This window comes from Panulirus ornatus, chromosome 45 (assembly GCF_036320965.1).
Source record: "Panulirus ornatus isolate Po-2019 chromosome 45, ASM3632096v1, whole genome shotgun sequence".
Taxonomy (NCBI): domain Eukaryota; kingdom Metazoa; phylum Arthropoda; class Malacostraca; order Decapoda; family Palinuridae; genus Panulirus; species Panulirus ornatus.
Genome location: NC_092268.1, coordinates 7,885,149 through 7,910,360, shown reverse-complemented (window position 1 = coordinate 7,910,360; position 25,212 = coordinate 7,885,149). Strand labels below are relative to the sequence as shown.

Genomic DNA, 25,212 nt, shown 5'->3' with positions numbered 1-25,212 from the left:
TATTCAACAAACTTATACCTCTGTAATCTGGACACTCACATTTATCCCCTTTGCCTTTGTACAATGGCACTATGCATGCATTCTGCCTATCCTCAGACACTTCACCATGAGCCATATATACACTGAATACCCTCACCAACCAGTCAACAATAGTCATACCCTTTTTAATAAATTCCACTGCAATACCATCCAAACCCACCGCCTTGTCGCCTTCCATCTTCTGCAAAGCTTTCACTACCTCTTCTCTGTTTACCAAACCATTTTCCCTGACCCTCTCACTTCGCACACCACCTCGACCAAAACACCCTATATCTGCCACTCTATCATCTAATACATTCAACAAACCTTCAAAATATCTAGTTACGAAAAATGAGTTGTGTGAGTTAAGTGTTGACAAATGTTATGTGTGACCAGAAGAGATTGTATGTTTGTAGACAGAATGCTAATAGTCCATGTGAGAGTGAGACAGAAACAAAAGACAGTTACCTGGATAAGAGAAGTGCAACCACTAAAGTGCCAGGTCACTATGCAGCCATCACTGACCCTCCTGACACCCAGGCGGGTAATACTGGTAATGTACCTCCCTGGTCACTGGCTGCCTAACTACTACTACTAACTCACGGTGTAATCTCAAGTTTGCAAAGTCTGGTAACACCTATTATTCTGGTTAAAATGCACATCAGTAACTATGAAATGCACATTTTTTTCTACCCTAATGTATATGGGAAAAACTGGAGCAACAAAAATATAAAAAGAGAGACAAAAACAGATGCAATGGGCAGTAATTGCTTCTATCTATTCTATGAAATTTAATCTCCACTGAAGACCTGCTCTAATTTTTGAGATATAAAGAGCTTATTTTCATTAAGAAATTCATTTACATTAATATTTAAAGAAGAAAAGCATTTACTAATCACACAGTGCAAAAACTGAAACTCAAAAACCTATGATTAATAATGATGCAAAAATTTCTAGTACATTATCACCTCTGTTGTAGATGCAGCAGGTAGCTGGACGGAAAAATTTGTCACCACAGGGTTGATGGGAATGACAGGTGAGATAGGGACAGCAGCTACTTGTACTACTTGAGCTGGGGTACCACTCACTGCCGCTGTAGCTGCTCCTGCTACATTCTGTGTCCCACCATTACTTCCAAGGTACTGTTGGTCTACTCCTCCAAAACCACCAACTGTAATGGGAATTACTACAAATAAAATGGTCTGTAATAAATTACGGAACACTTAATCATAAATCATCCTGAAAACAACCCATGAAAGCATTGTAAGTGTATTAAATGAGGTGTCATAGCACTGTAGTAGCAATCGGCACTGCCAAGTCAAAAGAGGAAGACTCAGTCCGACATTTGGAACTGTTAAACTGTTAAACCAAAAGATGAAAGTTTAGTTCCATGACCATGGCAGGCATTATTTGCTTCGTCTGCTCTGGGCCAGAAACCCTATCACAATTACCCAAGATTAGGCTCACCTTCCAGAATGATGTCACTTAATGTTGGAAATATCATTGAGAACATTAGGTTTAATTTCATATCTAGCTTTTAATGTTTACAACTTGTATACTGTATTTCACAAGGAAAATGGATTCATGATTCAATAGCTTTTAGGAATTTTTTTTTTAATAAATTTTCATCAAATGGTGAATATAAGGGATGACACATAACTTTATGAGAAGTCTTAATTTGTGAAATGGGCATTGCTTTTGTGCACAGAACAGTATTAACCCCAACACTATACTAATGGAAAGACATTTTACCTGAGTTATGCGAGCTGGCACTGCCAGAGGGTGAGGTAACCATCATCCGCAGAAACTGGTCCTCCTTCTTCTCTTCCTCATAGGAACTAGAAAGCCTTGATGATGACATTGACCGTGACAGCTCGGGAGGAAGCTCTATTTTGCGATAATATCTTTCCTTGTTACCTGATTTTGAACCAAAGTGTGGAGTGTTTTCCTGAAACAGATAGAATCCAAATGTTAAATCATTCATGTAATACTGGTATTTATAATGCCAGTTGAGATCCAATGGGCGTATTTCTACACTACTTTGTACTTTCCGAGAATTGAAATTATATCTTCTCCATTTCTTTTAAATAGGATGGTTAGCTAAATTGGGCTTAAGCATGAGTGATGAACAAGGTTCTTGGCTTATGAGAAGCAGTGCAAGTCACCAGTAAGGAAAAAATACCAAAACATCAAAGTTAACAGCCACTTTGAAATCAGCATTATTTTCTTATAAGGGCCTCCTGTTTTAATTTCAATCTTCAGTACAAAGCTAGCAAACTTAAGACCCTACCTAATATAAAGGATTTTATTACTCTAAAATTCCAATTTTTTTTTTTTTTTTTTTTTTTTTTTTTTATACTTTGTCGCTGTCTCCCGCGTTTGCGAGGTAGCGCAGGGAAACAGACGAAAGAAATGGCCCAACCCCCCCCCCATACACATGTACATACACACGTCCACACACGCAAATATACATACCTACACAGCTTTCCATGGTTTACCCCAGACGCTTCACATGCCTTGCTTCAATCCACTGACAGCACGTCAACCCCTGTATACCACATGACTCCAATTCACTCTATTTCTTGCCCTCCTTTCACCCTCCTGCATGTTCAGGCCCCGATCACACAAAATCTTTTTCACTCCATCTTTCCACCTCCAATTTGGTCTCCCTCTTCTCCTCGTTCCCTCCACCTCCGACACATATATCCTCTTGGTCAATCTCTCCTCACTCATTCTCTCCATGTGCCCAAACCATTTCAAAACACCCTCTTCTGCTCTCTCAACCACGCTCTTTTTATTTCCACACATCTCTCTTACCCTTACGTTACTTACTCGATCAAACCACCTCACACCACACATTGTCCTCAAACATCTCATTTCCAGCACATCCATCCTCCTGCGCACATCTCTATCCATAGCCCACGCCTCGCAACCATACAACATTGTTGGAACCACTATTCCCTCAAACATACCCATTTTTGCTTTCCGAGATAATGTTCTCGACTTCCACACATTTTTCAAGGCTCCAAAATTTTCGCCCCCACCCCACCCTATGATCCACTTCCGCTTCCATGGTTCCATCCGCTGACAGATCCACTCCCAGATATCTAAAACACTTCACTTCTCCAGTTTTTCTCCATTCAAACTCACTCCCAATTGACTTGACCCTCACCCTACTGTACCTAATAACCTTGCTCTTATTCACATTTACTCTCAACTTTCTTCTTCCACACACTTTACCAAACTCAGTCACCAGCTTCTGCAGTTTCTCACATGAATCAGCCACCAGCGCTGTATCATCAGCGAACAACAACTGACTCACTTCCCAAGCTCTCTCATCCCCAACAGACTTCATACTTGCCCCTCTTTCCAGGACTCTTGCATTTACCTCCCTTACAACCCCATCCATAAACAAATTAAACAACCATGGAGACATCACACACCCCCTGCCGCAAACCTACATTCACTGAGAACCAATCACTTTCCTCTCTTCCTACACGTACACATGCCTTACATCCTCGATAAAAACTTTTCACTGCTTCTAACAACTTGCCTCCCACACCATATATTCTTAATACCTTCCACAGAGCATCTCTATCAACTCTATCATATGCCTTCTCCCAGATCCATAAATGCTACATACAAATCCATTTGCTTTTCTAAGTATTTCTCCAAAAATTTATCAATACAAAAAAATCTGTTTAAGAAAATATTATTCTATTTTCCTTTTGGAATGTCAAATAACTTTATAATCATCTTTCCATTGGCTTTGATGGAAAATTTTCATTAAAAATATCGCTTTTATGTAAACACAGTTAACAAAAACAACTTTCTGATGTTTGTTCAAACTCCCCACATACAGGGCATGGATTACCCATACCTAGCAATACTGGTTAACACAGTATAAAAACTCTCCTTTGTACAAGGAATATCCATGCCATTTGCCCACCTGCTGGATTAAAGCAGGGAGCCCCAGTTTTGCAAAATTTGTTGCTATAGAAAGGTGCATGGCTGTATACACGTGTTTGATGAAACTAGAATGGGGAACAGGGACGGAGAAAATAATGATATGATTGTTGGAAAGATAGCTGGCAATGATTCACAATATATCAAATAAAAATTAAACACGCTGGCAATGATTCACAATAAATCAAATAAAAAATAAACACGCTGGCAATGATTCAAAATAAATCAAATAAAAATAAAAAAAACTGATTTTAGTAATAAAATGCAGTTTGCCCATGGAATCCCCCTTCACAGTCTTCCACCTCTCGACACCTTTGGTACCAAAAAGAAAATTAAGCATCATATAAACTACACTATGAGAATTTCTGATACATTCTCTGTTCAGAAAAACATCTCTGATCACTAGATTATGACAGCTGATCCTCTTACAAGCTTTGCTTGCCTGTAGCGCTGCTATTTGATCTGTCAATGGCCGTTTGGCTACAAGTAAATTTACATGTTCCCCTGGAAAGATTAAAACATAAATTTTTTATTTATGTTTTCCACCTGTTTACATAAAAAAAATACCACTCCAGAGAAATCACTGGGATTCCCGCATTCAACAGTTGAAACAGTGATTAAAAAAATTTGGATCGTTTTCCCATTTTTTGTTTTTCAAACATGCTCAGCATCTTTATAAAAGTAATGGAATAAAGTTATATCAGGTATCTAAGTTTATTTTTCAACTTTAATGAACTCTTTACTATGATGGTTAAGTTTAAACTAGTTCAAGTGAGTAATATACAATAAGTATCTCAACCATAGCTTTCTTTTATAAAGATCATTGAGCTCTACCCTATCAACACCTAACATACTGAAGAGAAGAGTATAACTTAAGTTCTCACCTGCGGCATGGACCCTCGAGAAACGTGAGAGTTTACAGAAGCATCAGAGCACGGTGAGCGAGGAGGGGCGAGATCATCCATTAGTAACTGTGACCTTTGCTGGTCTTGCTGCTGCTGTTGTACAGCATGTTGCAATCTGGCTCTCTTTCTGCTTGACCCACTTTCACTCAAGCTACTGCCACCACTATACTGACTAGACTCTGTTGGTAAATAAAGCACCAATTAGAAGAGTCTCAAAGATGACCAAATACATGTCCTAACCACATAATTTTGAATAGCGTGACATTGTATCTTTATAAGCCTTCAGTTAACCATCTTAGTGTCAAGAGTGGTTAAGCCTATTTGAAGGGTGATGTTTGCTTGGCTTTGTATAAGATTTCCCAAAACATTCACTGAATATAAATAATAGAAGACATATCAGGTCTCATGGGAGAATTACAGGTCTTTGTTAAACACATAACCACACAGAAAGGGTACCCATCAAATACTGTACCACAAATAAAGAGAGTTCTGTGAGTTAAGTGTTGCCAAGTGTTATGTGCGACAAAGAGAGACTGTATGTTTGAGTACTGAATGCCAGTAGTCCACATGTGGGCGAGGCAGAAAGAAAAGACTGCTGCCCGGGTCAAATGAGCGTAACTTGACAACTACTGAAGTGATGGCTCACCACACAACTGTCATTAACCCTCCTAATACCCTAGTGGGTAATACTGATCAGATGTTTTCATCAAACATGAATAATCTAAAGCTATTTTCACAGCAAGAAACACACTATACTGTAAGTTGAGATAACTAGCAAGTGAAGTGTAGTACTGACTGCTGCAGGTCTGTTAAACAAGGAAAGCGTCCAATTAGTGTAAAAAGAAACTGGGGCAGGGGGGACATCTATTTTCCTTTCCCACCTTGGTGAGGTGACAATAAGAACAAACAATAGCCTCATTTATGCACATCCAGCTGTCATGTATTATGTAGTAAAATCAGCTTCTACTGAAAATATGTATATAATCTAAGTCTTAAACCATAACAAAGATACGAATGCATCCTTATATCCTATCTATATCATGTACATGATAAACAACAGAGAAAATTTCCAAAAAACACTCTAACTGCTAGCCATTTTCCCAGTGACTACCTACGAGTTGTACCAACACTATTTGCTTAAAAATTCTGCAAGTTTGCTGAGTAATCACAAAAGTGAAGTACATACAATATGCCTGTACCAAAATAATTAGCTTAAGTACACTCAATTTTTTTTTAAGTACACTTAATTGGTTTTGTCTGAAATTATTCTACACAAGTGGTACGACCTATAAATATTCATAACCTTGGGGGTTATAAAGAATCTGCTAAATCTGCTAAAAATAGATTTTTTTAGTCAACAGTGTTTATCTTTATGCCTCCAGGCACATGTAATGGTTAGAAATGCAAGCTTCCTTTCCAGCACATTACCTGTCTAAACCACGTGTCTCGAGTGCAGTGGGCCCACTCCTGCTTCCTCCCTACATCTCATACAAACAATATATATTTGTAGAAGCATTCAACAAACTTCATCAAGGCAAAGATTACCAATCTGGTATGTACAGTATTACATAGCAATCATTTACAAACAAAAAGATATGGAGAAAACAATGCAAGATCATTTCAACAAACTAACTTTATAAATATGTTGTGTATTACATCAAACCAATCAACCTGTTCAGCTCTCAATTCTTTGCAGCACCACTAGAACCCTCCCTCCTCCATAACTAACCATTAACCACAAAGCAGAAATAAAAAGACAGCCACTGCCTCATACTTATGCAACCTCGACTCACAGATCCTCTCACCCCCAGCAAACAAAACAGTGATGAAGTGCATACACAATGAAACGACTTGACAAGCAGTAAACAACTGCCTCTAAGTCAGTCTTAAACACCACCTCACCAGACATAAATCCATCAGAAACTACACTCCCTTGACAAATAAAAGCTACACTTTCCCATCCATGCTTTGAGCTGCATTCACACCTAGATAACTACAAACACCAATTCAATACATCAAAGAACCCTTCATGTCCACAATGCAACCACCACAACGAAGACACCAAACACTTACTGCTTGGATCCCCACATTCTGCCTACACAGATACATAAACATCACCACACTTTAAGATCTATAGTCCTGTCCAGTGGACATGACTAGCTTCTTGAGCACAGCAGAATTTCAGAAAGATAGAAGTGATTCCTGAGACAGGAAGTAAGTTCATGCAGCAGTCATTAAAAGACTGTACTGAAAAACAATTGAAAAACGAATATAAAAAAATGTAATAAATTGATAATTACCATAAGATTTGCACACTAACAGTGCTACATATATAAAAACTGACTGTAATGGTGTTGGTTGAAAAAAAAATTTACTATGTAGTGTTCATAACATAATATTAAATTACAAACAAATATACATGGAAAACACCTCAGACCAAAACCAGCATCATGCATTGAAAGTTATCATTAACATTCCTGCACTAAGCAATAGAATACATATCAACAAAACTAATGTGTTATCAACAACATTTTATATATTTATTTATATTTATTTTACCTTGTTGCTGTCTCCTGCGTTAGCGAAGTAGCGCAAGGAAACACAAATGAATGGCCCAATCCACTAACATACACATGTATATATATATACACTTCCACACACGCACATATACATACCTATACATCTCAACGTATACATATATATACATATGTATATATGTATATGTCTGTATGTGTATATATATGTATACGTTTAGATGTATAGGTATGTATATGTGCCTGTGTGGACGTGTATGTGGGTGGGTTGGGCCATTCTTTCGTCTGTTTCCTTGCGCTACCTTGCTAACACGGGAGACAGCGACAAAGTATATAAATAAATAAAAATAAATAAAATATATATTTTTTTTTTTTGCTTTGTCGCTGTCTCCCGCGTTTGCGAGGTAGCACAAGGAAACAGACGAAAGAAATGGCCCAACCCATCCCCATACACATGTATATACATACGTCCACACCACGCAAATATACATACCTCCACAGCTTTCCATGGTTTACCCCAGACGCTTCACATGCCTTGATTCAATCCACTGACAGCACGTCAACCCCGGTATACCACATCGCTCCAATTCACTCTATTCCTTGCCCTCCTTTCACCCTCCTGCATGTTCAGGCCCCGATCACACAAAATCTTTTTCACTCCATCTTTCCACCTCCAATTTGGTCTCCCTCTTCTCGTTCCCTCCACCTCCGACACATATATCCTCTTGGTCAATCTTTCCTCACTCATTCTCTCCATGTGCCCAAACCATTTCAAAACACCCTCTTCTGCTCTCTCAACCACGCTCTTTTTATTTCCACACATCTCTCTTACCCTTACGTTACTTACTCGATCAAACCACCTCACACCACACATTGTCCTCAAACATCTCATTTCCAGCACATCCATCCTCCTGCGCACAACTCTATCCATAGCCCACGCCTCGCAACCATACAACATTGTTGGAACCACTATTCCTTCAAACATACCCATTTTTGCTTTCCGAGATAATGTTCTCGACTTCCACACATTCTTCAAGGCTCCCAGAATTTTTGCCCCCTCCCCCACCCTATGATCCACTTCCCCTTCCATGGTTCCATCCGCTGCCAGATCCACTCCCAGGTATCTAAAACGCTTCACTTCCTCCAGTTTTTCTCCATTCAAACTCACCTCCCAATTGACTTGACCCTCAACCCTACTGTACCTAATAACCTTGCTCTTATTCACATTTACTCTTAACTTTCTTCTTCCACACACTTTACCAAACTCAGTCACCAGCTTCTGTAGTTTCTTCACATGAATCCGCCACCAGCGCTGTATCATCAGCGAACAACAACTGACTCACTTCCCAAGCTCTCTCATCCCCAACAGACTTCATACTTGCCCCTCTTTCCAAAACTCTTGCATTCACCTCCCTAACAACCCCATCCATAAACAAATTAAACAACCATGGAGACATCACACACCCCTGCCGCAAATCTACATTCACTGAGAACCAGTCACTTTCCTCTCTTCCTACACGTACACATGCCTTACATCCTCGATAAAAACTTTTCACTGCTTCTAACAACTCGCCTCCCACACCATATATTCTTAATACCTTCCACAGAGCATCTCTATCAACTCTATCATATGCCTTCTCCAGATCCATAAATGCTACATACATATATATATTTATATATATATATTTTCAGAAGTGGTAGAGGATGTGTGGATCAGGTGTTTGCTTTGAAGAATGTATGTGAGAAATACTTAGAAAAGCAAATGGATTTGTATGTAGCATTTATGGATCTGGAGAAGGCATATGATAGAGTTGATAGAGATGCTCTGTGGAAGGTATTAAGAATATATGGTGTGGGAGGCAAGTTGTTAGAAGCAGTGAAAAGTTTTTATCGAGGATGTAAGGCGTGTGTACGTGTAGGAAGAGAGGAAAGTGATTGGTTCTCAGTGAATGTAGGTTTGCGGCAGGGGTGTGTGATGTCTCCATGGTTGTTTAATTTGTTTATGGATGGGGTTGTTAGGGAGGTAAATGCAAGAGTCTTGGAAAGAGGGGCAAGTATGAAGTCTGTTGGGGATGAGAGAGCTTGGGAAGTGAGTCAGTTGTTGTTCGCTGATGATACAGCGCTGGTGGCGGATTCATGTGAGAAACTACAGAAGCTGGTGACTGAGTTTGGTAAAGTGTGTGGAAGAAGAAAGTTAAGAGTAAATGTGAATAAGAGCAAGGTTATTAGGTACAGTAGGGTTGAGGGTCAAGTCAATTGGGAGGTGAGCTTGAATGGAGAAAAACTGGAGGAAGTGAAGTGTTTTAGATATCTGGGAGTGGATCTGTCAGCAGATGGAACCATGGAAGCGGAAGTGGATCATAGGGTGGGGGAGGGGGCGAAAATTTTGGGAGCCTTGAAAAATGTGTGGAAGTCGAGAACATTATCCCGGAAAGCAAAAATGGGTATGTTTGAAGGAATAGTAGTTCCAACAATGTTGTATGGTTGCGAGGCGTGGGCTATGGATAGAGTTGTGCGCAGGAGGATGGATGTGCTGGAAATGAGATGTTTGAGGACAATGTGTGGTGTGAGGTGGTTTGATCGAGTAAGTAACGTAAGGGTAAGAGAGATGTGTGGAAATAAAAAGAGCGTGGTTGAGAGAGCAGAAGAGGGTGTTTTGAAATGGTTTGGGCACATGGAGAGAATGAGTGAGGAAAGACTGACCAAGAGGATATATGTGTCGGAGGTGGAGAGAACAAGGAGAAGAGGGAGACCAAATTGGAGGTGGAAAGATGGAGTGAAAAGGATTTTGTGTGATCGGGGCCTGAACATGCAGGAGGGTGAAAGGAGGGCAAGGAATAGAGTGAATTGGAGCGATGTGGTATACAGGGGTTGACGTGCTGTCAGTGGATTGAATCAAGGCATGTGAAGCGTCCGGGGTAAACCATGGAAAGCTGTGTAGGTATGTATATTTGCGTGTGTGGACGTGTGTATGTACATGTGTATGGGGGGGTTGGGCCATTTCTTTCGTCTGTTTCCTTGCGCTACCTCGCAAACGCGGGAGACAGCGACAAAGTATAAAAAAAAAAAAATAAATATATATATATATATATATATTTTTTTTTTTTATACTTTGTCGCTGTCTCCCGCGTTTGCGAGGTAGCGCAAGGAAACAGACGAAAGAAATGGCCCAACCCCCCCCATACACATGTACATACACACGTCCACACACGCAAATGATCCTATGATCCTATGATTTCTTTTCATACTATTTGCCATTTCCCGCGTTAGCAAGGTAGTGTTAAGAACAGAGGACTGAGTCTTTGAGGGAATATCCTCACTTGGCCCCCTTCTCTATTCCTTCTTTTGGAAAATTAAAAACGAGAAGGGAGGATTTCCAAATGAAGGGTAACAAATAAATATCTAATACAAACAATTATGGATACCATGGGGGCTCATCACCTTGTACTGGAGGTAAAATGCTTCCACAATGCCCCAACAAACACTGGATAAATGCACTTGTTGCTTTGTTTCCTATGTGACGTTACTGACTCTCTCTGTCTTATTTTTCATTTTAACTCCCTCTTTAGGATCTACTGTCTCCTGTCTCAATGGCAAACAAAAGATGAGTTTGTTGTTACATCCAAGACATAACGAGAAGTCTCATTATGGCTATGTTTGCTTTGAAGTCATCCAGCCAGGAGGTACTTAGACAGGCAAAGATACTCGTAAAATAACTGTGGGATTCAAAGGGGGTATTCATCAAATGTAACAGACCAATGAGAGGAAGAAAAGAAAATGAGAAAAACCGGGAGGCAGCAAATGAGGCAAGAGTACAGAATATTCCTGCCAAACCTGCAGACTGATCAGGAATGATAGGTGATGGTAATATCAGACTGAAAATGATGCATACAAATGCCCTGTTGGATTAATAGTAAGTGGTAAAGTGGTGAAATTTAGGGAATCTGTTACGTAACAGGGAAAATGCACCTTACATTCTATCTAATTTTTGTTTCATGAAAATTTTTTCCCAGCATAAAGATTACTTTTTCTCTAAATTAATCCAAACAAATGAAGGCTGAATGAACATTCAAAAAGTGAGGAGACATCCATAGAGAAAATGGCAGGTAAGAGTGGTGAACAAAGGAAACACATTTAATATCGATACTGTGCATGCAGACCATGTATAAAGTTTTGAAGACTGTGTGAATAAAGAAAGGTTTAAGAGATGGGGCTCACACAAATGAAGAACTCCCTCCTTGTACTGTACAAAGAGGTAATCGTACAGTAACTCATTACCTTGGATCAACAGTACAAATAAAACTGTTACACTAAGACCCCATCCTGTTTGCAAACACCCAACATGTTAAGACATATTCTGTGTATTTAACCGGTTGATATTCAAGGACCCAGTCTCAGCTCCCATTTTCTAAATATGTTTGACTGTAGGTGTTCGGCTGGGTTATTAACTCTAGAGTTTGTGCACAAAGGACGTGCAAAAATGAAGGCTGAGTCACTAACTTGGTAAAAAAAATAGGACATGGAGGGTGAAATTCATCTCTATCTCAGTCATATGATGTAGAATACACAGTGCTGTTGCAATCTCATCCTTGTCTCAGTCAATAAAGAAAGTACTGTTGCATCCTCATACTTGTCTCAGTCAAATAACTGCATCCTAATCCTTGTCTCAGTCAAATGATGTAAAACATAGACGATGTTGCATTTCTTACATAATCAGAACATGCTAGATCATGGATCTTTTGCAACAAGAACATCCTAAATCCCACCTCTCAGTCTGAACCATTTCAATTATTGAAAAAGATGCTCAATTCTCAATGCATTAAATACATATATAAATTTTCCTTGGGGTATTTAAAGCTCAAACTAATTCAGGCTTTAAGTACGTGGTCCTGACCCAATCTTAAATGTATTGGGGCACATCCATAATGGTTCAGAATTATGACCACTTAACTTGCTTCCATAGGAAAAAGATAATCTATGAAATTCCACCAGCTACTGACAATACCAGCATTGATGCCTAATAAAATATCATGGAAATACAATTCATAAATGGTAATGTTACAAATTAGTAATGAGCTAAAGTTATATCTATTTGTCTGTAATTTGCCATTATGGTTTGTAACCATAATCCAATATTTGTTGTCTGTGGCTGATGGCAGGTACAATGGTCATACATCTGGAGGCAAAATCAGTGGACAGCAGTCAGATGCGCAGGTCACTGGTAGAACAGAAGGGAGGAAATAAGATTTCCCACTGCCCCAACTCCATTTGAAAAAACAAAGTGAACTTTTGGAAAAGAATAACCCAGTTTGGGCACAGCTTATTTCCACAGTTTATTTCCACTGATGCTGGTTCAAATCACACCACTGAAAAGGCATGCAAAGCAGTCCCTGTGAAAGGGTTCAACATGCCTTGACTCTGAAGCAATCAGGGCCTGAACATACAGAAAGGTGAAAGGTGTGCAAGGAATAGTGAACTGGAGCGATGTGGTATACCGGGGTCGAAGTGCTATCAATGGATTGAACCAGGGCATGTGAAATGTCTGGGGTAAACCATGGAAAGTTTTGTGGGGCCTGGATGTGGAAAGGGAGCTCTGGTTCCAATGCATTACACATGACAGCTAGAGTGAGTGTGAATGAATGTGGCCTTTGTTGTCTTTTCCTAGCATTACCTCGCACGCGTGCGGGTTAGGTTGATTCTGTTTCATGTGTGGCAGGGTGGCAATGGGAATGGATGAAGGCAGCAAGTATGAATATGTACATGTGTATATATGTGTATGTATAAGTATGTATATGTTGAAATGTATAGGTATGTATATGTGCGTGTGTGGGCGTTTATGTATATGCATGTGTTGGTCCATTCTTTCATGTTTCCTTGCGCTACCTTGCTAATGCGGGAGACAGCGACTAAGTATAACTAAAAAAAAATAATAATAATTTTCTGTTGAGACAAATGTTTTGTGATCTAGCTGCTGAATTTTCAAAATTAAGACTATCTCACAATTCACACTTTAAAACATTCCCTTAAACCAATTTTCGCATTATGCAAAACTAATAAAAATATATATTAACCATAAAATAATCTTTTCATTTTAACTATTTATTTCTTATAGGGGTCAAAGTTCCCTTCTTTCTTCAACATTTTGAACACCCTTTCTCAAAGCAAGGTACTGTTGCAGAATTTCTTCATATATTTCAGCTGCTTGCCAATTCCATACTTTCAAAAGTACAGGACTTCACAACAGGAATGCTCAAACATTTGCTGAAAAATTCTGTAATTTAACTCTTGAACTCACAGTCAAACATCTCTTTTATTGGGCTCCCGCAGAAGTTGGGAAGTCAATAAACTCCACTGGCCAGGACCACAGACCATAAAGTGTGGTGATGTTTGTTTGAGCAGGGTATGAGCATGGAAATTAAGAAGTAGGTGTTTTGTGTCTTCAGTGTGGTAGTCACATCTCTGGCAAGGGGAATTCTGTAATTTGTTTAAAACAAGCAAAGCAGAAGTCACACATATCATTCTTGCTTTATCGAATTTGGTTTCCAGCTTCATCTTTAGGAAATAAATTTTCTTTGCATTAATTACCTTTTCTGAGACTTGATCTAAAATGTCCCCAGTTCTTGGCAGGAACTTTTAGCTGATTGAGTGAAGAAGTCTTCATGGTTCCATCATCTGAGATAAAAAATACAACCATAAGATTAAATATAGTAACACTCCCACACATTCTTCCTCATGAGCAAGGGAAGCGGCAGCCTCATGAGTTTCTGCAAATCATGCTCATGGTAACATGACTTCATGAATTTTGGCCATTTGTCAGCAAGGACGATTCTACTAGAAAAGAAAACATAACTTGTGAACTGATGCTCAGGCATGTTTGCTTGATTAGCACCAAGCAGGAAGTAGAAAGTTGCCAGATCCATAACTTTCTTGGGTCAGAGAACTGAAAGACCTGTAAAGTCAAGAAGAGAAGGAAAGGTGTTTAACATGTTTGCAACAGCATGAAAAAAAAGAAGCACTTAATTCTTCGAAGTACGTTTTTCTCATTCTTCATGCTGAATTATCATTGCCCTATAACAGAACAGGGACTTTCAAAAATGCAGGTTGGAAAAAGATATGACGAAGATTTTTTTTTCTAAACTGAAAAAGCAGATACCTGCAAGGGATTACTGTTAACTGATATCGAATGCTATCACCTGGAGCGACCAGAGACTTTCATGAGACCAAATACAACTTAGCATACCTGAAGTTGCTTAATAAATCCAATAACAATGCAAATGGGTTAGGCAAAACATCACTATTACTCTTTTGGAAGAGAAATCTTCCAGAGATTCCAACCATAAAGCATAAGTAGGGAAGATGGGTCATCCTGGAAGAAAACTAGACTGGTATATGTACTGCTGAAGATTTTGCATACATCCTTTGTAATTCATACAAATTAAAGAATAAACTGACTATCTGGCTATCTATAGAGTGAGGAGAAACCAGACATATAACAAATGATTTTCTAGCCGTTTTCCAATTTAACCAATAAAATGATGGTCAAAGCAGATACAATCTCTGCATGGAAGTCTATTGGGCCTAAATTGGACAAACAAGGTTATCTTTTCGCAGCATCATATTCAAAAACAAATCCAGAAACTTTACGAGGTGAAGGGATTTTCACTTCCTAACAAATGATCTTGTCTTGAAGATATCCTCCTAAAAAGGAATTTAAGTAAATTCATATATATATATATATATATATATATATATATATATATATAATACATACTGCTAAAGAATAAATTAATTAAATCCAGCAAAGTTACTGGATATGGAACAGCCATAACTAATTTACATGCAAAAAACCAACATTTATCGTGAAAATTTACAACCTCTCAGCTTCTGGACAATGTTAAAGAGCCACCATTTACTGAGTGACCTCAGTGACCACAAGATATTATTTAGCTTTGAAGAATGGGTATTATTCTGCAAGGAAACCTCAACATGAAAATTAAAAAACCATTAATCAATGCGCTAAAGCCTGATTTGAGATGATATATGTATTGGATGAACTATGTTTGACCGATTTTGAATTCTCTTCAATAAAGGTGACAGTAAAAACAAAAACATGTAGACAGCAAAATTTCTTTGGGCCAAATTTGGTTTAAGATGACCAAACAAATGAGTCTTAATTATCCAAAGTAGTAAGTTCCCTTCCTGTCTTGAAATGTATCAATCTCGGTTGTTCAAACAGTGTATGTACACTCAAAGTGTTGAAAAGTAACAACTAAAGACGAGAACACGTGGCGAACAGCATTCAGCTAAAATTGGCCTAATGAGAGGGTCTTTGAGAAACCAGAAGGCTAACCAAGCCACAAATGTGGCTCCTGGTACTCAAGCTAATTACACAGAAAACTGAATATTTAACTTACCTTATACTGTATTCATACTGAACACAGTCTAAGAAAGGAAATAAAACTGTAACTCTCCTGCCTGTAGCAATGGCTATGAACTGAAACACAACACTTCCTGTAACTTTACACAGGATCAAATTACTTTCATGAGCCTTAAGTTCCCTTAAATAAAAGAAAGTTGGCTCACAGGAAAAATACAATACTTTGGTCTATTCTGGGATGCCTGATCCAGGATTCACCAATGTAATCTCAAGTAAATTAAGCAAAAGTCAAGGACCTGATAGCTTGAAATGCACATAAAATGTCCCGTTAATAATTCTACATCACTCTTACCAGAATTACTATCCAGGTACTCTTGCATGCCAGATGAATCTAAGAAAACAGTCATGTTTAAAGTAATTACTCAATACTTCTGATGAAAAATGTAGTTCACAGCACAACCTTTACATTTTTCCTGAAGAGTTAAATAGCCTGCGCAAAGATGGGCATCATCTTTTCCAATACATTTATACAACTTGCAACAATACTCAAACCAATCTTTACTACATTAGTATATAAGCCCTCCTTTCCTCAAACATGTATTTTTTTCTAATGGTCACACTGTTTGGGTTATGGGAAGAATGGAACTGTTTTTCCGGTTTTGTGGAGCTGTGATTCACCATCCCACAGGAGGGAGCACGAAGGTATTTGTGGATACTTTGTTGGAGTTGGCTTTTCCACTTGAGAAACTAGTTGCTTTTTATAGAGACAGATACAACTGCCTTGTTCACTAATACTTAAAAGTCCTGTTAAGTGCAAAGAATATCAACTGACACAAATTTTCTCTGAAATTACTGTAGTCACAGCATATCAAACATATGCTCATAAAATTTTTTTTCAATAATTTTTCACTTGTATAAAATAAATGCAGAACTCTTATAGATACACACAATATTTTAAGACCCAACTTCAAAAATAAAGCAAATATATTTGGATATTGCATCCTTACATGAGCCTAGATGGTTCAGAGTAAGCAGCTGCCATAAGTGTGTGATGTGATGTAAATAAACCAAGCAAGTATTAAGTAATCATTGCAAATAGGAAAATACACCAATTTGTCATATCTACAGAGTTAATCAAACATCAAAACACAGAAAGCTTAATGATTATCCCCATTAAGGATATTGGCATACACAGTGTAGCAATGTTCAACCAAAAATCTGTATGACTTCAGAACCATTTTATGGCATCAAATCATGAGTGCATTTATGAAATATTAAAGACTGAAAATTGATACACAATCCAGAAAGAGCCATCTTTTGGGTTTCCTATCTTGCTGACAAAATAAATTCTAGATAGAAGTCAAATATTCACAAAAACAACGGCCAAGTAATGAAGTGTGTTGGGAGAGTGTATGGTAAAACAAGTCAAATGCTAACAAGCACATGCACAAAGGCAAAACAAAACCAATCTGGAAATCACTCAAATGAACTAGCTATTGTTTATGCCCTCAGGATGTTACATGTTAAAAACATCTGCTGCTAATGAAACTATTAAGCAGAGGACAGTAACACCAAGTATAGTATTTACTCAAAGAATTTAGCCCTCTTTCTTACACCCTCATGATGTACCCACAAAAAGAGAACTGCAAACAAAACTGGTGCTTTTCAGAAATTTGCTAACCTAATGAAAGCCATTTCTATTAGTTTATTTTGGTAACAATACTTAAGATTGAGCCATAAACAAACTAGACTTTACAGACATGGCACTTTGGATACAAACAGTCTTGAATGGCACTTAACTGATGGCTTTTCTCCCCATTTATCTATCTTGACTATGTATTGTATGAATCCCTTGGTGTAATATTCAAGACTCGACAAGGAACACACCTATGCACTGAACATTAAAGCTCATATCACTAAAGTAGGCACAGCACTGAGAAATAGGGAATTAATGTAAATCTTGCCTACACAGTATGTGAATAGAAGAGTGTGGACTTAATATCGGGCAAGCCATAAGTATCTTTTCAGATGGCACCATGGCATCACTTTCGCAATCACCATCAGTTAGGTGTGGGTGCATTAACCACAAAATTTGATTTGCCTGCTTCATTGCAGATGGGTTTGGGTTAAAAAAGGGAGAGGAAGAGAGAGACAGAGCCTTGCTATCCATGGTTGCTGCCTGGACACAATTCTGCTAATGACAAACAAAATATCAACAAACCTGATCGTGCTTTTGAAGGCCAAGGTGGTGGTTCTCCTCTTGACGCAAGATGTTGTGGTGTTTGTGGAGAGAGATACGTAGAATGCTGACTACTGGGAGACATTGGTGCAAGAGACTGTTGTTGTGCGACACTCCCCGAGTCCCGCAACCCAACTGCAGTACTTTCCTGTATTCCTACCATTTGCTGAGCTTGCTGCTGCTGCTGCTGCTGTTTGTTGTTGTTGTGAATTTGTTGAGGATTTGAGGGTTGCGGTGATATGGAAGGTGGAGGTGGTCCAGGTAAGGATGGTTGAAGCTGAGAAGACTGTGACTGAACACTTATGCAGTGTTGTAGGTGAAGATTTTGTTGTGATTGTTGTTGCTTCTGCTGTTGTTGTTGTTGCTGCTGGTTCTGCTGTTCCTCTTGCTGCTGTTGCTGCTGTTCCTGCAGCTGTTGCTGCTGTTCCTGCAGCTGTTGCTGCTGCTGCTGCTGCTGCATTTGTTGTTGCTGTTGTTGTAACTGTAACTGCTGCTGCTGCTGCTGCTGCTGCTGAACTGAATGTTGCTGACTTTGCTGGTTTTGGTGCTCAGTCTGAGGTTGCGTTTGTTGCTGTACAAGCTGTGGGTGCTGTTGAAGATGTGGCTGAAGATGTGATGGCCCCGCTAGAGTAGTTCTGTCTGGTTGTATGATAGGTTTTTCATCAGGAAGCTGTTGAGGTGTTTCTCCTAATCCTGATACCGGTGCAGACATCCTGAGACCTGAAGGTCCAGCACTACACAAACCAGCACTGCCAAGACCTAGGCTGTCCTCTGGCTGGTGGATTTCAACTTCAGACTGACAATGGTCAGAAACTAACTCTTTTGCTCGCTCAGCTTTCACATCGCTGTAACTGAAAGCATGAACAAAAATGGTAAGAAAATCTCAGCATGTTTTCAGAAAGTAGATTTGGAATGATTACCTAAGATTTGAAGTAAGTAGATGTTGGATTTCATTTCACACTAAATACTTCAATATATGAATGCCCTTTTTTTTTCTTTTTTTTTGAGATAATCATGTAGGCAAAAACAATTTTGTTCCAATTAAAATATAACTTGAATTAGGTTTACTATACACTCCATTTCAATCTAACAACTTCTCTCCAAGAATCATAGGGAAACTGAAAACAGTACGTAAGCAAAATTAATTCATAAGCTAAAAATGCATCAACGAAAGAAAAAAATGAAAGGTAAAGATTTTTCTTTCTAAGAAATATGTTAAGGAAATTTTTGCTCTTAACTTCCTTCATGAATAACAAAGATTATTAAAATTAAGTACTTTTAACACAGAATAATAATATATGGATGAATCAAAAGTCTACATTCATCTGTGAGAAATTACATACTATGCTGTGTTTGTTTTGATTATTCTGTTGTTGAGGAATAGAAAAATAATTCTCAGGGGAACAGATCTGACAGAGAAGGCAACAGGACACTGATATAGAAAACCTAACTGATTTTCCATAAAGTACGTTACTCCTAGCAAATATTTTGTAAGGGATAGCCAATCAAGGCCCCTAAAAACAGTCATGGTCATTAACCTCAATGAATGGGATGACTGAGCATGCATAACTGGTCAGGAACACTTGGGCTAAAATGAACACACAGTAGGTTGAGAAGAACGCCACTGCATGTAACCTGCAGCATCTTTCGTTAAAATTCAAATATTGTTTCTTCAGAAAACTGGTTTTTCAGCATACATCAGTAAAGATAAGATTACATGCACATTAAGAGGAAAGACAGCTGTATATATTAGCTCTTTGAATGCTATGATGCATGTACATAGCCTTCAACTAAAAAAATTGTCTGATTTACATGTCTGGACAGCGAAATGTGTTTAATTTAGCTTTGACTTGAGCTTATTAACCAAAAAACATAATTCTAATCAAAATATGTAAACCTCCTGAGAGAGAACAGCACCATTAGGCATATTTGTAAAAGAATGGTAGCAAGCTCTATAAAACTGTTTTACTCTTTTTTTAAACACATTTCCCATTTCCTGCAAAAGCAAGGAAGTTCCAGAAACATTAGAAGAAATGTTCTCATTCACTCATACCTGCATTTTCTTTTTTTTTTTTTACAATACTGATATGTCAATGGTAAAGGTATAATAAATTTTTCTTAAAAGTCTACTGTATTACACTTGTATGTTTAATGATAAAACTATGATTAGCAACAAGCTGGCTACTTGCTATTACCTCACAACAGTATTGGTGCACACAATAAACTCAGGTTTGGAGTTCCACTGGTGGTACGTGATGTAGTATTGGGTCTGCAACCAAATCCACTGTTGCCCTTTGGTCAAAAAACGGTAGTAACAAGAAGTACCCTTGCCAGTTTTCATTACTGTAAAAATACAGATTAGTAAAATTTTCTCATTATATTGTTATTCAATTTTTGTTTTACAAATTCACTTCGTTTTAGAGTGAAAATATATTACTTAATATCAGATCCATATCTATTAATCTGTATGGGTTAAAAATTTTGTTAAATTTTTTTTCTTGACTCATAAAAATAAGAATAATTTTGACGAACTCTAACCATGGTATGATACAACATTCATTCATAAATGGACTATAAGCTCATATGAAGTTATGAATCATGAAGTTCTATCTACCTATCTAGTCTAACATGCATCCCTCCAGGAACTCCCATTCAGAAAGTGACCACAGCAAAAGAGCCTCCACTTATGTCTGTCCTTACACGCATCCCTTGCATATACACTTCCATGCATTCCTTCCCCATTTCTCTCCCTCCATTACTCTTCCTCTCTACTCCCTTTATCAACTGTCAAAATGGTTTTCCTCTAACACCAACCCCTTTCATCAGTTTACCATACACTTTCCTTGTAAACTTCCTCTACCAACCCCTTTAATCAGTTTACCATACACTTTCCTTTAAACTTCCTGTCTTGCATTCTTTCCACATCCCCTGAAATTTTGAATATGAATATATGTTTATCTCTTCACACAATGTTACTTTTCTTGCAATTAAAACAGTGATGCATACTGACTTTTTCTTTAACAATTTAGCTTATATATCTATGTTTTGAATATTCAATTGCAAAGCGTGAATGCACATTGTTTTAATTATCATATCTAGCAGAGCAGTTGCTATAATCCTGTACTGATAAATGGAAATGTGTGAAAAGGATTACAATCCGTTGATGGAGGGAAGTCAAAAACAGAAAAAAGACAAGTCAAGAAAGATTTAGGTTCACTGTAGATTTTGGTTATTACACGATACAACTTTCAACCGACAAATGAGTGTCTTCTTTTAACATCGCTTACTCTAAACAAATACTCATCTAGCTTTTGTCTTACAATCAGGCATCTTGCTATGTATCCTCTCTCATCTTACACTTTTCCATACATAAATTTTGAGACCTGATACCACCAAAACAGTCCTGTGCTAAATGAACTAAGAAAAACAAGAGGCTTTTTTTTCTATTATTGGTTTGCCAATTTTTCCATTCTCACAGTCAAATAATCAATTCAAATACTCATGTTTCTCTCTGCACACTGTCTTGAATTTTAAGCTTCTCCAGCAATCCACCTTTTCCTTTCAAATGCATTTTCCAAAACACAACTACATCTCTTCATCAGAAAACAGGCAGAAGTGCATCAAATATCATAGTAAATTAGATACATAAATAAATTAAGGATACTATAATTACACATGACATCTAAAGAATGGATGTTGCCTTTCTTTGTCTGTTCTTGGCGTTACCTCATTAAGATGGGAAAGGTCAATCAAGTATAAAAAAGCTATACTTATGTCTTATGCAGTATTAAGATACCAATGAGAGCAGCAGATCACTTCACTTCTATTTCAAAAGTTATCAATACTTCTTTGACATTTCAGAAGTAAAACACCCAAACTTACAGATCATAGCCTAACTTACGCTGTTCATGACATACAGCAACTTTTTCTAAATCCTCCACATGGTAGTAGTCATAGCCAGACGTTCCCAAAACTTCAAATGGCATGTAACCAATGATAGTTGGTGCTCTGCAAAGAAAAAGTTTCCGCAATGACAACTCTACATGAAAAAGTGAGTTGGAAAGTACAGAGTGGGATAGAATATTATAATATATCTACTCAGAGATGCTGTGTTGACCAGTGTTTGCTTAGGAGAATGTGCCTATGAAACACAGAGAAAGATTACTTGTGTGCAGCATTTATGAGACGACAAAAAGTGTATGAGCTGGTTGATTGAGATGCACGTTGGAAGGTGAGGAGTTTATGCCAAGTGAATAAGCCATCTGTGCAAGAAGGGAAGGGATGAGGGTGAGTGAATCCTGGTGAAAGTAGGTCTGTGTTGAGGCTGTGTGATATGACCATATGACCATTTAATCTGTTCATGGATGGGGTAGTTGAGGTAAATGTGATGGCCTTGATGCAAGGTTTAAGTTTACGGTATGCTGGAGGTAGGAAAGCACGAAAGACTGCTCTTTGCAGATGATATGGATCTGGTAGGAAACACCAGACTGAAGATCTAAAGGCTGAGGGTAAGGCTTAAAAGAATGAAAGTGTGAAAGAAGAAAGTTGAAAGATAATTTGAAAAACAATAAGGTAATGAGACGTGGCAAGATGGAGAGACATGCTGGCATGAGAGTAAGTTTCAATGGGGAGGACCTGACGGTAGCATAGTGCTACCTCCAGGACAGGGCAGGAGATAGAACTAAATTAAGTAAGTTACAGGGTGGAAAACGGGGGGTTAGGGTCTCCCTTGCATTATGGACAAAGACAGGTACGTTTGAAGGTGGTCCTCAAAGTGTTCCATGTTCTACATATGAGTAATGACCTATTTGTAATATATGGGGAGACAGCTTTACACTTGTGGTGCCCCATCTCTCGAACAATCTCTAACTTTCATACAGTTTCTTTCATTCATGCACAATGTGTGGGCCCTGAATGAAAAAGATAGGAAGAGGGTTGATATGAAAGAAATCAAATGCAAGAGGGTTGATACAAAAGAAATCAAATGCATCAAGTTGATATGTGCTGCAAAGTGAGTTTATTGTGTGCAAAATGACAATGACATAAAATGGTGTGGTTGAGCTCGTATTCTGACTGACTGAGCCAATCTGGGAGAGCTGAAATGGTTCAGGAACATGGGACAGTTGAATGGGGGAAGAGACTGACTGATGATTCATGATAATCTGTCTTAAATGAAGGAAGAGTAGAAGAGGGAGACCAAGGAGGAGATGGAGTAACGATGGCTTTCGGATATTAGGATGTAAACATTTGGGAGAGTAAGAGTTGTAAATTGAATAGAAAAAACTAGTCACATGGTTTATTGGGAAGGTGACAATCAATTTAGTGGGCTGATTGATGGTATATGATATAAACAGGGTAAACTATGGAGCTGTCTGTGGGGGTCAGGAGCATGTGAAGATTCTGGTTTTTATACATTATATATGACAGCTAGAGACTGGATGTGTGCAAATCATCCCACTGTTCCAGATGATATCTCTTGAAGGTGGAAAGGCAATTATGTATAAAAAAAAAAGTTATTCAATGTCTTTTAATTGTAAGTGCCAACCCAAAAGTCTAATAACCTATCATAGGATGTCTTACATCTACCAAATAATGAGTTGAAAATCTTTAAGCAATTATCATGCACAAGTATAACTCATGTCTTATGCTATTTGGCACTTCAAGCAAAGTTGTTCAATAATTCATAAAATTACTATGTATTCATGTAGAAGAAATACAAAACATATTCAAAATGGCAAAAGAATGAGAAAGGAAGTGAGACTGTCTATGAAGTAGCTGAAAACTTACCGGTGGTCTAGAAAAAGGAACTTCCACTCAAGGCTGTGTCTGGAAGTGAACTCGGTCTTGCTTGGTTCTATTATCATCATTTCCCTTTCAAGCTGAGGCCGTTCCATTCTTGCTATTGCCACAAAAACTAACCTGTGTTAAATAAACTATAATAAAGATCTGGTCTTTATAAGATTTTTTCATACAGAAGTGAGTTAACGGGAAAAAGAATTCGACTAGATTGGACAAGCAATTACAAGAAAGAAGAATGATAATTTCACTTATACGTGCCTTCCTCAACTGCTTTGACAAAGAAGATAAGAAACCATCCTAAACAAAGAGAGGATGCATGTCTCATTACCCACAACAATTACCAGTCATGAATTCAGCACAAAGTGAAACAGCATATGAAGAGAAGTCAAAATAATTCCAAAGGAAATCTGAGGAGAAAATCTTGGGAACGTGTCTAGTAATCTTTCCTAAAGAGCTATAATGTTGATATCAACCGGGGGAATGGTAAGCTGAAGTGTCAACAGAGACAGGACAGTTACAAAACTGTGAACGAAAGATCCTGATGGGATAAAGTGGCTGGTGGTGGGAAAAAATCACGCAATGTTAAGGCTTTTGGTTGTAATACCTGGAAACACAAAAAGGATCTCCGATCCGATATTCCTGAATGCCATGGATAGAACAAAGGTAGGCCTCTGTGTACCAATTATCAGTCTAGGTTTCATTGTCTTTATGGAATATGCTGCATTTTGCAAAGAAAATTATATCAAGTGGGAGAGAGATGATGACAGAGTCTTGTTGAATCACAAAACAATAAGTGAAGCAAAAGACATCAGAAGTTGACATCAAATTAGAAGAGTATGTGGCAACAAGAATACAACAGGCATGTTTATGCTATAATAAGTGAAAATTCCATCCTTAAAGTACTAACAATGATACAAATTATGGTTAGAAATAAGATGAAATCTAGAGAAAACATTTTTGGACTGCTGGGTCAATAAAAAAGGAAAAAATCAGAGGTGATAGAAAAGAAGTTTTCGCAAAATGAAACTTAGTTTCAAACACAAATACTACTGACCATCTTCTTTAGGATTCTCTCAAGGCATGACAGTGAGCCAATCTGCATCATCTATGTACACTGCAGGCCTATCTACCCTAACATGGCACTGACACACCTAAATATGGAATCCAACATCTCCTTCAGGGTGTCAAATATTCATATATGAGATCTCTACTCTTTAATCCATCTTGGGAATTACATTGATGTGGCATATACCCGATATATCTATTCGAAATCTAAACAGTAAAAATTTTGATTAATCTTGTACCTTCCATAATCAGTTAAAAAAATATTTGATTCAATTACATTTTCCATAAGCACTGTCATGTTAAGATTAT

General features: G+C 38.0%; 1 protein-coding gene across 2 annotated transcripts in view; it reads right to left on the bottom strand.

Annotated features, from left to right (window-relative positions):
* Positions 1 to 25,212, bottom strand: part of LOC139762905 (uncharacterized) — a 138,072-nt gene that overhangs the window by 21,203 nt on the left and 91,657 nt on the right. For both annotated transcript variants that reach the window (XM_071688147.1, XM_071688146.1), the window contains 8 exons: positions 23,827 to 23,958; positions 21,941 to 22,047; positions 20,235 to 20,382; positions 18,022 to 18,890; positions 14,009 to 14,095; positions 4,869 to 5,068; positions 1,771 to 1,966; positions 987 to 1,189 (listed from right to left, as the gene is read on the bottom strand). In XM_071688147.1, the coding sequence (XP_071544248.1) occupies positions 987 to 1,189; positions 1,771 to 1,966; positions 4,869 to 5,068; positions 14,009 to 14,095; positions 18,022 to 18,890; positions 20,235 to 20,382; positions 21,941 to 22,047; positions 23,827 to 23,958 (1,942 nt within the window). The remainder of the gene's footprint in view (positions 1 to 986; positions 1,190 to 1,770; positions 1,967 to 4,868; positions 5,069 to 14,008; positions 14,096 to 18,021; positions 18,891 to 20,234; positions 20,383 to 21,940; positions 22,048 to 23,826; positions 23,959 to 25,212) is intronic.